The sequence below is a fragment of the Bubalus bubalis genome, chromosome 12 (assembly GCF_019923935.1).
Source record: "Bubalus bubalis isolate 160015118507 breed Murrah chromosome 12, NDDB_SH_1, whole genome shotgun sequence".
NCBI lineage: Eukaryota > Metazoa > Chordata > Mammalia > Artiodactyla > Bovidae > Bubalus > Bubalus bubalis.
In genome coordinates this window covers 18,734,020-18,748,336 of record NC_059168.1, presented here as the reverse complement: position 1 = coordinate 18,748,336, position 14,317 = coordinate 18,734,020, and the positions used below count along the sequence as shown (strand labels likewise).

General features: G+C 44.5%; 1 protein-coding gene across 3 annotated transcripts in view; it reads right to left on the bottom strand.

Annotated features, from left to right (window-relative positions):
• The window catches only part of CRIM1 (cysteine rich transmembrane BMP regulator 1), a 206,598-nt gene that overhangs the window by 13,990 nt on the left and 178,291 nt on the right, over positions 1 to 14,317 (bottom strand). For all 3 annotated transcript variants that reach the window (XM_006056852.4, XM_006056853.4, XM_006056855.4), the window contains one exon: positions 230 to 424. In XM_006056852.4, coding sequence (XP_006056914.3) covers positions 230 to 424 — 195 coding nt within the window. The remainder of the gene's footprint in view (positions 1 to 229; positions 425 to 14,317) is intronic.

Sequence of the window (14,317 nt, the reverse complement as noted above, 5' to 3'; positions counted from 1 at the left end):
CTGACATTTTAGAGAACGCCAATCAGAAGAACCAGAGCAATTCTGGCATGGAACCAAAATCAGGGGCTCACGTGGAGGTCACAGTCTCTCAAGCTACCCTCCATGCCTCTCTCTGGGCCAAAGGAATTAGTTCCATAGTGTTGGGTCCAGAAGGCTCTCAGTCTGCTCTAGTTTGCTCTTAAAATCAACCTCACAGGATGAAAAGTGGCAGGGTGGCAGCTTAAGATACCTGGGCACATGGGGCAGCAGCTGCCTTCCACGTTGATGGGCTCGACGCAGGGCAGCGGCGGGCAGCTGACGGTGGAGCAGAGGGTCTGGCCCTGCAGGCAGTAGCAGTGCGTGCAGCTGTCGATGTCCCAGCGCTCCTCGTCAGCGTAGGCCTTCCCGCTGAAGTGGCACACCACCTTCTTTGGGATTGTGTCCTCTAGGGAAAAAAGAGGACACACGGTGGAGTCACTCCATGTGACAAGCACAACTTTTCAACATAGTTGAGGCGTAAAGGGGATAGCACTGCGCAGTCACGGCACGCTCTGGGAGGCCCAGCGCTGGGTGAAAGCTCCGCTTCCCCAGTCCCCTGGCTCAGCAGACTCGTCGGAACACTCATCTTGTGGCCCGAACTTGCTCAAGGGCCATCCAGGCTGACGCAGGGTGGTAATTATAGCAGCCAGCCAGGAAACGTACTCACTGGCCAAGAGTCATTGGACTGCCATCACAAAACATAAAAACTCAATCATTGGACGGCTGAACATGCCACGTGGAAAACTAAAACACAAATAGGTAGGGGACGCGTTCAGAGGTTTTGTTCCATGTGGAAAGAGATTAAGAAGTCCAGCTGAGTATCCTTATAGAAACAACTTCCATCTCTAGTTACTCTCTGTAACGAGATGATGCAGGCGAGGGGAAGGAATGACGATGGCCTCTCCCAGGGAGCCGGCAGGTTTCCTGCGCTCTCCCGCAGGGAACTCAGACTGAGATAACCATTTCCTTCATCTTACAGGAATGCTGGATGCATTTCCCTCTCATCAACCAGGACATTCCTACTTCAAAAACAACCTTATTTCAATCTATTATTTCCAGCAAAGCATGGTTTGTGAAAACAATACATTTTTTAAGAGTCAGTTTTTGTATATAAGAATTTACACAAAACTGGCTCAGTCGTGTCCAACTCTTTGCAACCCTATGGACTGTAGCTCCTCTGTCCACAGGGATTCTCCAGGCAAGAATACTGGAGTGGGTTGCCATGCCTTTCTCCAGAGGATCTTCCCAACCCAGGGACTGAACCCAGGTCTCCTGCACTGCAGGCGGATTCTTGACCATCTGAGCCACCAGGCTGATGTAAGAATTTACAGTGTAACACATTCTGCTTTTTCCTCTGTCCTTGTATCCTCCTTCCCCCAACCGTTTCCTTGAAAGTTCCTTTCTCTTTGATTCAACACCTTCTCCTGGTTTATCTGAACTTATTTCTAGTGGTCACATTCCCTCCAGAACTCAGAGTGAGGCCCAATGACCAGCAAAGCAGAGATGGGGTCACTCAATGGAGAGACACAGGATGGGGTGGGGCAGCCCCTCCCTGTCACTGGCCAGGCTGATAACGGGACGACTTATACTAACCTGGGGAAATTCTATGCTCAGCTTCTACTGGCAGCTCCACTCACCACTGCATGCATGCTAGGTTGCTTCAGTCATGTCCGATTCTGTGACCCTATGGACTGTAGTCCTCCATGCTCCTCAGTCCATGGGCTTCTCCAGGCAAGAATACTGGAGTGGGCTACCATATCCTCCTTCAGGGGATCTTCCTGACCTAGGGATCAAACCTGCATCTCTTATATCTCCTGCATTGGCAGGCAGGTTCTCTACCACTAGCACCACCTGGGAAGCCCATCACCACTGGTCACTAGTTAATGAAAAACCTGAGAAGCATCTGGAAGGAAAGTTCCTTAGGAAAGAAGTGGGGTGGGGAGCTCAGTTTCTCCCTGGAAGGCATGTAGGAAGGTCTGGCCAGAGCGGTGTTTGCTGCCCAGGCACAAAGGACAGAACTCACAATGCCTGAGGGGCAAGGAGGGACACTTCTGTGCAGGGTACCAGGCCCACACCCTCTGCAGTCGAGTGTTCCCGGGCGGCTGGAATCGCTCTGTGAGCAGCCAGCAGGAAGCTTCCCATGGAGCTCTTCCAGAGAAGCATCCCAGGCCGAAATACGTCTTTGGAATCCATACTCTCTTACCAATCCCTCAAGCATATGCCCCTGATGGATGGCACCAATAATGTCTCATGACTCTAATATTTTGTGTGGCCAAAGACAGAAGTTTCGCTCAATAATGGAGTGTTATAAGTAATCGTGGAAATGAGACTGTCAAGTATTTAAATGCATAATCTCTCTGCTTCCCAATATTTTTCACTATTTCTGTCATTATTGTTGCCTGAGGTTCAGTAAGGAAGACAGTTAAGTTCTAGTTGTAAAAATTCCACAGCAATAAGAGAAGAGACTCTGTATGATTTCAGTATCTTTAGACCATGAATTTTTTGTACCTTTGTTTTAATCCCTGGATATGTTCCAGTATCTCTAGTTTACAGTCTGTGGGAACTTGATTTTGTATCCTGCTATTGTGTGAAAAAAAAAAGTTCTAGTTGTAAGCAGAAATTTTTTCAATATCTCTTTAAAAATGTATTTCATTGTATCTGGGAATATTCCATAGAAAGGGCTCTGGTGCATGGACCAGTAAGCTTAAAAATTCATTTGGAGGCTTTCATATCAAACTCATCGCAGAAGTTTTCACTAATCTGAAATCCTTAGAGGAGGTGATTTTATTAAGATACCCAAAATGTACACAGCGAATGGCTGAGCAGAATCACTTAATGAACTTAATTCAAGTAATACACTGACCTCGAGCCAACACTTGATTGAGGACATTAAATTTGCCATCAAATCTATAGAGTCTATTATGCAGAGGATTCTTTATGAAAGGAAGCATTCCTTCATAAAGCAATATTACTGATTACATTTTCCATACACCTTGCAACAGCTCACATGATGGACCAATATCACTGCATAAAATTGAGTAATGCATTACGGTGCAAGAACCTTCGAGGAGAAGGCTACAATGCTCACCTCATCTCGTCCATCACTTTATCTACTTTGTGTTTCTCCTCCTAGAGGTATTTTGCTAGTTCTTTTCTTAGAGAAGAGGCAGAAGACAATGAGAAAGAGCCACAGGAAGGATGAGGAGTCATTTTAATAAAAGAAGTTCATCTCAAGGCCAAGCACTGGTCTGTATTTTCTTAAGATCGAGGCAAAAACACCCATCACATCTTAAGACATTTAACTAATTAACGCTAATACAAGTCAGGTTAAAATTATCTATAATATTAAGATATTAAAATAGTAATTGTGTAAACATTATAAAGACATTCATTCATTTATTCTACAAACATACATCATCAATGGGGAAAAAAGGCAGGACCTGGACCCTGAGCCAGAGGACTGAGCAAAAGTGGGGGAGAAAGGCTATGGTGACTGGGACTCCTCACCAGGTACCACGCAGCAGCCACTGTTTCGTGAATTCAACGCGGAGCTGGAGAACACAACTCAGGGGGCGGAGCAACTAACTCTGCTGGGAGAACTGGGAGAGGCTTTGCCCAGGATTTGATGTTTTAGTTTTATTTGAGAGATGAGCAGAAGATGAAGAAGCTGGAAGGAAGGGTACTGAAAGCAGACAGTGGTGTGCCCAAGAGCCTGCCCCACTAGAAGGACAGTTGAAGGTGTCAGGGGGGCAGGCAGGATGGCTACAGATGAAGCGGGGGTCAGATTGTAAAGGGCCATGAAGAACGATGACAGATTTAGATCCTTCCTGCATTGCAGGGGAGGGGCCTTAATCAGTTTTGTCTTCAAGAAGAGAACCCTGGAATATGACAGTTGCTGCTGCTAAGTCGCTTCAGTCGTGTCCGACTCTGCGCGACCCCATAGACGGCAGCCCACCAGGCTCCGCCGTCCCTGGGATTCTCCAGGCAAGAACACTGGAGTGGGTTGCCATTTCCTTCTCCAATGCGTGAAAGTGAAAAGTGAAAGTGAAGTTGCTCAGTCGTGTCCAACTCTTTGAGACCCCATGGACTACAGCCCACAGGCTCCTCCGCCCATGGGATTTTCCAGGCAAGAGTACTGGAGTGGGCTGCCATTGCCTTCTCCGGGAATATGACAGCACGGAAGCCTAAATGGGATTAGGAAGATGGGAAACACTGTTGACAGGGATGTTCTACGGGCCTGGAGTGATGTGGAGACAGAGATGGTAATGCGGAGACAGAGATGGTGAGAGGCAAAACGAGGTTTAGAGCGATTTCTAAGAAACAGTGGTCAGGATATGGATGGGGGGCGGGGACAGAGGCGTGAAGGATGACTCTGTTTCCTGAATGGGAAGTGATGCAGAAGTAATTCCAATGTATGAGTCACTTTCCTGCTTTAAGAAATAAACAGCTGGTGAGCCTGTCAAGGACCTCGTCAAGCCTTATCAAACCAGATATTCCAGTGGGTCAATCAGCGGTACAGCGGTTAACCTTCAAACTCTTTGCTTTTCTGTATGAACACAACCATGAAGCTGCCTCTAGGGCAGAACTGATTTGGGGCTCAACAAGTAAAAGTGGTGCCGACAAAGGTCAAGGCTATGGTTTTTCCTGTGGTCATGTATGGATGTGAGAGTTGGACAGTGAAGAAACCTGAGCACCAAAGAATTGATGCTTTTGAACTGTGGTGTTGGAGAAGACTCTTGAGAGTCTCTTGGACTGCAAGGAGATCCAACCAGTCCATCCTAAAGGACATCAGTCCTGAATAGTCATTGGAAGGACTAATGCTGAAGCTGAAGTCCCAATATTTTGGCCACCTGATGCAAAGGGCTGACTCATTAGAAAAGACCCTGATGCTGGGAAAGACTGAAGGCAGGAGGAGAAGGTGACAACAGAGGATGAGATGGTTGGATGGCATCACTGACTCGATGGACATGAGTTTGAACAAACTCCTGGAGTTGGTAATGGAGAGGGAAGCCTGGCGTGTTGCAGTCCATGGGGTCACAAAGAGTCAGACATGACTGAGCGACTGCCTGACCTGAAGTAAAAGGGGACACGTTTTAGTCCCCGGTGGTGAAGATGTGGGGTAACAGGCAAAGCTGGCAGTACCCCTCATGTATCTTTGCAAACCTTAAACTTCCTTGATCAAATAATTCTATTTTCAGCCAGCTGTTCCAAAGAAATAATCAGAAAAGACCTCAAATAGGTTGTTTACATAGACGTCCATCACAATATTATTTATAATAGCAAGAAATTAGGGGTGAAAAAAAAACGTGTGTCCAACAACTTGGGACTACTGAAATGACTTATGGTACAATCAGATATGAAAGAATACTGTGCAGCTATTAAAATGCATCATGTGTAGTATAAGCTCAATCACAAAAAGAAAAATTTAGAATTGTCTAGAAAGAAATAAAAATGTTAACAGTAAGTAACCATTAGAACCAAGGGTGAATTTTTCTTTTCTTTTTTTTTTTTTCCTGCAATGATTATGAGTTACTCTTGATAAAGGCAAAAATATTAAATTATCTCAAACAGACATGTCCATGCATTATCCACCTGCCCCCTTATCCCCAACACCGCCTCTCCCACCCCAACACACACACACACACACAGACACACACAGACACACACACACAGACACACATACACTGAAGCAAAGAGCTTAGTCTAAGCCTGCTTCTAAAGAATATGGTCACATGTGTGGTGCTTTCTGAAGGCTGCTGACCCACTCTGAGGAATTTCAATGGACTGCGAGAAAAGAAATGAAACCATGGAAGACATGCCAGAGATCAAATGCTCAGCTGCAGCATAACTTGGTGTCTCTGTAACTACTCAATCAGTAACTTACTGTATGATATCACTGTCCCAAGGAGTATTCATAAAATGATAAAAGCAGAGAAACTACTCTGGCTGTCTTGGAAGGCAATGGGTTGAATGAATGAAGAATTTGGACTACATATTAGATGAAACTAAACTTTCTCACTTGATTTTGTTACAAAAATAAGTCTTTTTCTAAATTCAAGGAAGATGAAGAGTTCACAGCAGCAATATGATGACAACGCAACACTGAAAGCCACTGACTGGGACCAACACGCTGAAGCTGCAGCAGGCTCCATGCACAGGTGCTAAGGCAGCCAGGCTGGTGGAGCCCCAAGAGTTTCAGGGGTCATAATGAAGCTCTTCCCCTCCAGGGAGGGGGCTGACTACCATGGACCCAATATCCAGTTGCTTCTACCAATTTATCTCTATCCCATTCAAGTTCTCAGCACATTGTCTTGGAAACATCTCACCTTCAACTTCAGTTCATTTTCAACAGAATTAACTTTGACTTGAGGTCAGGAAGCTCTCTTATTAGGTTCAAACAATGGGTGTAGGCGAGGGGTGGGCAGATGCCAGTCAACTGCTGGTGGAAAGCAGGAGCTGAGAATGCAACTCTCACTGGGGCTTCCCAGATGGTGTAGTGGTAAAGAATCCACCTGCCAATGCAGGAGACCCAGGTTCTTTACCACTGAGCCGCCTGGGAGCTCTACCTAACAGCTCCCTCTCTTACCCTCCCAGGAACACACAGAGCCCTCTTCCTGTGGTCTTGACTAAGCCTGGGCCTCTCTGAACATTGGACGGCTTTGGGGCTCTCCAGCTTTTCCAGGTGGAGGTCAAGCTGAATCCAACCCGGGGCGAGCCATGGTTAGCAGTGGACAGTTTACATCAGGGCCGGCCGGCCAGAGAATGCAGACTTCAGTCCAGGACAAGCCCCATTTTCTTTTTTTAAAAGAAAAAAGCTCCCCCTGATGCTTGCAGGGGGTGGTTTTCTGTGATATCCTCAAATCTGATCAGTTTGAGTACAAAATCAGTATCTTTCATAACAGTACAGTTTGTTTCTTCAAACATGCTTTAAAACAAAGCTACACTTAAGATGTGCGTTGGTCACCACTCTGTGGAATTTTCATGTGAAATAAATGAGGACTCCTGTTTTTGAAAAAAGCCTTGACTAATTTTTTCCAGGGTGGCTGCTATGTGGCCCAGATTAGACTAGATTTTAGTTAATTAGATTTTTGGTTAATGAGGCTTTATAGAAACATCTTTTATTTAGACCAAATTTCATCTGAAAAGCCAATGATCTAAACAGAGGCCTGAAAATATGCTGTGAATTTCAGTTTCACTGATGGATCCCGGTGCTATTTCTTTTTTTTTAAATTGAAGTACAGCTGATTTATAATGTTGTGTCAATCTCAGCTGTACAGCAAAGTGACTAAGTTTTACATATACATACATTCATTTTTAAAAATATTTTTTTCCATTATGATTTATCCCAGGAGATTGGATTTAATTCCCTGTGTTATACAGTAGGAGCTTGTTGTTTATCCATTCTAAATGTAATAGTCTGCATCTACCAACTGCAAATTCTAGTCCAACACCCCCCCCACACCCCACCCCCCCCAGCCCCTGCCCTCTTGGGAACCACAGGTCTGATCTCTACATCCGTGAGCCTGTTTCTGTTTCATAGATAGGTTCATTTGTGTCAGAGTTTAGATACTACATAAAAGTAATATCATAAAATTGTCTTTTTCCACCTGACTTCATTTAGTATGATAATCTCTAGGTCCATCCATGTTGCTGCAAATGCCTCTATTTCTCACATGCTCACTTCTTTTCTTGGGTGGATCACGTCCTCCCATGGCACCTTTGGGTCAATTTGAGAAAAGCTGTCAAAAAATTTTAGAAACGACGTGATTTACAGGGAGATATGGTGGCTAATTTACCTGATTTGAGGTTATAAATAATCAATAAAGTCATTGTAGTTTTTTGGGGAAAACAACACAGCCTAATTGAAAGTCCACATCAAAGCATTTTAAGTTTTAAGATTGAAGAGGGATATAGAAATAGAGACATGGGACCTATCCAACTAAAAGCATCGAATGGTTTATATCTGGTTATCGAGTGGGTTGTGCCAGTTCATTCTGTTGTATTCATGACTCCAAATAGCTGCTTATGCTGACAGTCACATTAGGTTTATTCTTCCATACCTAATAATAATCATAACCTCCACTCATTGACCGCCTACTCTGTCCTGGGCACGGTGCTAACCAAGCTTTTTGTTTTTTGTTTGTTTGGCTGTGCTGCAAGGCTTGTGGGGTTCCTAGTTCCCTAATTCGCCAGAAACTGAACCCAGGCCCTTGGCAGTGAGAGTAGAGAGTCCTAACCACTGGACCACCAGGGAATTCCCTAATGGAGCATTTTTTACGAGTCAATTTCACATGCTTTCCACAACCCAATGGAACAGGGTATGCTGGAATTCCACAGAAAACCGAGGCACAGAAAAAATAAGTAACTTGTGCAGAATGCATGGCTAGGAAGTGGCAGGGCCAGAAGGGGAACCACACGCACCTCCATAGCTGCACACCGTCTTGCCTGCTGTGTCCCCAGTGGGATAACCCTCGGGGGGGGCATGTTCCTGGGCAGGGATCTGGGCCACACAAATAAAAGTGGCTACTGCTCATGACTCTGGAGAATGGGCACATGCTTCTTGCTCCAACATGTGATGAGGCTGGAGGTCTTTATAACTTCCCTGACGGCTCAGCAGGTAAAGAATTCGCCTGCAATGTAGGAGACATAGGTTCGATACCTAGATTGGGAAACTCCCCTGGAGGAGGAAATACTGGAAATGGCAACTTCTTCCAGTATTCTTGTCTGGAAAATCCCATGGACAAAGGAGCCTGGCGGGCTACAGTCCATGGGGTCACAAAGAGTTGACTGAGCATGCACATATGTCTTTGTCTTCAAAGGTAGATTACCCTGCAACCGACTGTATCAGACATCAGCACAGTCCTGACAAGACTGGAGATACAGTGGCTACTGAGGACTCGTGGTTCTTCTCAGGATAATTCCTATTTAACACTCCTCTCTCTCTCAAGGAAGAGGATTAGAGAAGAATGTTCCAAGGAAAACGTGAGGTATGACACTAGTATAATAAGGCTTATTTTTAAAACAAACACATTAGGAGCTATATACCCAAACAAACGTGATGCCCTTCTAAAACAGTCATTGTCAAAAGCTACAAACATACTCCAGCAGTACTGCCCTCGCTCCATATGGCTTTGGAATTTTTCTTCCTCAAGGACATCCAGAGTCAAATTTTGAAACAAGCAAGGAAGACTGTTACTATTTTATGGCCACTCCTTGGTTGAGGTCAGCTTTGGTATTTGGTTCCTCAGGTCTGGCCTCTACCTTATCCACCAGATTGGTTTGAAATGACTTTTAGCCTCTATCAGAAAGAAAGGTCCCTCCCTGCTAGAGGATGGAGGCTAATTCTGCATCAGTATCAGCATTGTGAGTAGCAGGGTGGGTGTTTAACTCACGGCACGATCAGACATACATCTTACATTTTTGGATTCAAACAGAAGCAACATTATCTTGCATTCTGTCTGACTACAATAAAAGATATGTGATCTCTTTCAGTGATCGAGTTTGGAAAATTTGGTGTGGTTTTTCTTTTTTTCCCCTTTTTCTTGATTCTGGTTATATGAAAAGAGAGGAGGAAGAAGTGATAAGATTTTGAAATGTGAACTCCTTTTGAACCGACCTCTCCCACCGCCTGAACCTTGCTGTTTCACTTCTTTTTAAGATAAGAAAAAAGGCTTACCAGGCCATTAAAAGTTGGGATTTTGCTTCTCCTCTTGAGCTATTTTACTAATTACACCATAAAGCTAATTAACAGCTGGGGAGAAACCTAGATACTAAAATTAGGTCCTTTTCCTCCTCTCTAAAAGTCCAACGTAGTCTCTCAGGGGCCACTGGTGCAGCGTCAGGTGCTGCTCTGAATCTGACCATGGTGAAAAGAAAGTAGTTTCAGACTCCCTACGCCTTTCCTCTGGCAAAGGTTATAAAAAGTAAAATCTGCTAGAAACTGTATGACAGTTGGACTTTTCCATTTCTGCCAGGAGATAACTTCCCTACATAGGTGGTTCAGGTTCTAAATCTGGTTGTGGTAGGTCATGAAGTCAGAGTCTCAGTGTGGGAGTAACTTCCTGGGAGGAAGTTGGGCGGCTTTAGAAATGGCATCAGTTCTTTCAAATCTCCAGCGTACTATTTAGAGACCTGAAAAGTAATTTACTCTGGGATCCTCGTGGCCAAGAAGCTAAATGCAGCTCTTGCTTCTGGAGCAAGAAGTCCCATCAGAAGCATCCAGCCCAGCGGTGCAGTGGGTGCCCGTGCTCCCCACACCTCACTGTGGAGGGCGCCATTCTAGACACCGGGGGCGGGGACACGCAGCGCACGCGGCGCGGGAGGCGGGGAGCAGGGCGTTTCTGCCCTCTGGGAGATTCCTGATCCCAAGGATCTTAGTAGCTTTATGTGATTTCAGGTCCAAACACAGGTGCCAAATGACTTGGAAAAAACTGTGCCAACTCCAGGCCCTGCTAATAATAACACACTTCAAACTGATTTCTTAAGATTAAGGTTCGAGGAATTTAAAGAAAACTTTAGTACAATCATTTAGGCAGGTGGAGCAAGGTACCGGTTACACTGTGGGTAACGTAAGACGAGAAGTGAGAGTGGAAAAGTCGGCAAGCATTTCCACTGACATGGCTGAGTTAGGGGAGCACAGAGGAGGCGGAAACTGCTGCTAACTTTCACAAAGCGCCGAGAACCTACTATGACCTTACATTTCACTCTCCCTTAGCTGACAGGACACTGTGATCCCTGCCCTGTGATATAATCTGCATTTTTATATCCCAAGCTGGGCACACTCTACGACGGAGAATCAGTGGAATGCGGGTGCCTCCTGTTGGAGAAACTAGCTTTTTTTTTTTCTTTTACATAAAGTGGAGATAAACAGAAATCATAACGAAAAAGGAATCTGAGCAAATGAGCAGGTCACTAAGAAGTGGAGAGACGTGTAGGCACAGAAGATGAAGACTGGTTTTGAACATGCTGGTCTGCTGGGCCTCCAAAGACTGACAAGGAGCACAGAAGCGGAACTCAATGAAGTCTTACTGAAAGCAGGTGCAAGCAGCCTAGACAATTTCAGTGAGGCAGAGATCTAACACAGTTACTCCATCAGCAAGTGATAAAGCTTTTGGCTAAAAATGCAAAAATAAAACTTACTGATTAATCTCAAAAACTGAGTACTTTAGCTTACAACTTTTAGCTTCTAACAAAATACTTGCTCTTAATTCACTTACACAGAAAGAAAAAACTGAGACAACTGGTCACAGCACTGCCATGTAGGCTGACTCTTACCTCCAATATACTGTGTTTTTTGGGTTTTTTTTTTTTTTTTTTGGCAGCAGAGGAGGGGCAGAGAAGGGTTATGGCAAGGAGAATGGTGGCTTGTACTCAAAGGTCCCGATCTCTATAATGTCTTCACTGCTGGAAAGGCAGATCTGCTCCTGGTTTTAAGACTTTTCCTGAAAGGCCCATTTCTGCTTTTATTTTATTTCTTGGGGTCGGAGTCCAGGTCTCTTTATAAAGGCCAAAAGAGCCTTTCAGGTTTCTTCAACATATTGGAAAGAATAGGTGCTGACATAGGTTCCAAGTTAACAGAGAAATTATAAACTTTGCTGAGTTCCTACCAAACCAATAAACGCAGCGATCTCTGATTCTTGCTGCATGCAAAGAGGAGGGACTTTCTCAGCGATAGAACTTATTCATCCTTGTATAAGTATGTTATGGGTTGATTAAACACCTCCTGGATAGAAGTTCAAGGAAACATTCCATTTCGAACTTTAAAGAGTATAAAGATTGACTCTTCTCTAGATTAAGAAAACTCTGAAGTAGAAGCCAGTGGGCTTCCCAGGGTGGCCAGTTTCTGCACCAGAGGAGTTTCTGTACTTACAGGAGGTGCTTCATCCCATTAGAGCCTGAGCTTGGTCAGTCTGCAGACTGACTTCAGGTCTGATTGCATTTTGTCACTGAAATATAATCCTGTTAAAGGGGGTCCTCACCCCTCATTAGAGGGTGCACAATCAGGGCTGGCCCCCTGGGCAGAAATCAGAGGCAAAAGGCACCTGCTAATATTCTGCAAAGACCAGTGCCAGTCTCTCTTCCGTGCAACAGACGTCTTTAAAATAAGAACACAGAGCCGAAGCTCAGATAAAGACATGCCACTCAGAAGTTTCCCCCAAGTTAACCAGAACAACTTGAATTTCTATTTACACAGCCAGGGGCCTGAAAAGGATATAGAAGTGAGAGGGGAAAGCTGCCTATGGGATAAGCAAGATGAGATGCTTCCTAGGGTGGAGGGCACCATCTAAACAAACTGAAATCAAACCCTGTTTATTTTTGTCACGACAACTTTAGACCAGTTCCAAAGTTAGTATAGCGCGTGACAACTGAATGTTACCCGTCTTACACCCTCCAAACAATACACAGAAAAGCATCCCGCTTTCCTTTTGCTCAAATCACTCGGCACTGTCTGTGACCACCGGGGTTGCAGAGCAGGGGCCCCAGGGAGCTAGAGCTCTGAAGAACATGCAGGAAGCACTTGGGTGCCTCCCCTGATAGTAAACACCACATCCTTTGCTTCCAGGAATCACAGCGGATCCTGTACAAGTCCATGGACGCCTCACATGGGACTAGCCTCTCAATGCAAACAGAAAAATAAAGGAGCTCCCTCTCTCTTCTGTGTGATGTCCAGAGGCATGGAAGGAAAGTGAAGCTCTGAGGCCTGGGGGCCAGGCACTGCTACCACCCAGCTGCAAAACAGACCTGCAGATAGCACGCTGCTTCCACTGGGGTCATGATAAGGTGACTGAGGGCATCATGGGCTATTTATTTAAGCTGGAAGTGTGCAGGATGAAGTATATCACCAAAGTGTTTTCTCAGAGAGTTGCGTCCTTCAGAAATTCATCACTGGGATGCGATATCCAGTTTCTCTTGCAGAAAGGTGGGAGCTGTATTTAGAGTGAGATATGAAGGGTCCCTGTGGTGTCTGTCACCTAGGTCAGGTGCACCACGTGTTCAGAGAGCTGTAACTCTGAGCCAATATATATTCATATCCTCTTTACCATTTTAAGGAGCTTTCACATACTGGGCTTCCCTGGTGACTCAAATGGTAAAGAATCTGCCTGCAATGCAGAAGATCTGAGTTTGATCCCTGGGTCGGGAAGATCCCCTAGGGAAGGGAATGGCTAACCACTCCAGTATTCTTGTCTGGAGAATTCCATGGACAGAGGAGCCTGGCAGGTTACAGTCCATGGGGTCACAAAGAGATGGACACGACTGAGCAACAAACAGACTTCACATATGTATGGACTTTTCATAAATATGGTGGCTCAGACAATAAAGAATCTGCCTGCAATGCAGGAAACCCAGGTTCGATTCTTGGATGGGGAAGATTCCCTGGGGAAGGAAATGGCTACCCACACCATTATTCTTGCCTGGAAAATCCTATGAGACAGAGGAGCCAGATGGGGTATAGTCCATGGGGTCAGAAAGAAGCCAGACACGATGGAGTGACTAAGCATGCATGCACATATGTGTATCACTTAATTTTCACAGAACTTTAATGAAGTATAGAACAATATTATTATTCTCATCTTATAGATGAGAAAACTGAGCAACAGTTGTCTTATCACCAAGACCTATAGGTAGAACGTGCCAGAGATGGGGTCATAACACCTTGGCTTTAAAGTACATTCTCTTCCCAACACAGAGAAGTTTTTAATTTTAGCAAAACATATTGAAGAAATAGCTGTGAAAAGTGTTCCAATGAAGATGCTAATATTATAGTGTGATGGGTTAAAAACGCACAACATTTAGTCCTATGGATTGTATATCTTAGGGACGCTGTATTAACTATTTCCCGTTTGATTCTCGGACTGAGTTAAATACACAATAATCAACAGATGTTCCAAAGAGATAGTATTTATATTTATCTCTAAGAAAAGATACCTAAACAAATAAACATAAATCTAGGCAAAAACGAATGTAGTATGATAGACTGATATAAAGCACAGTCATTACCAAGTTGTAAGTCTTGGTAAGTCTCCTTACCAAGGAGAAATATTATTAATCATTTGCTAGTTAAGATCACTGTGGAGAGGAAATATAATGACACCAGTACAATTGAGTGCCAAGACAGCTGGACTCCACTTGAAAGCTCCAACTCAAATGTTAATATAAGACATATAAAAACATAAAAGTAGCTAATCTCTAATCAGACAGATGTTTTGATATAACCCACAAGAAAACCACTTTTTCATGTACCATCTATACTAGAACTCATTTTCACAGATCCTTAAAGATATGAGATACTTAGAGACAC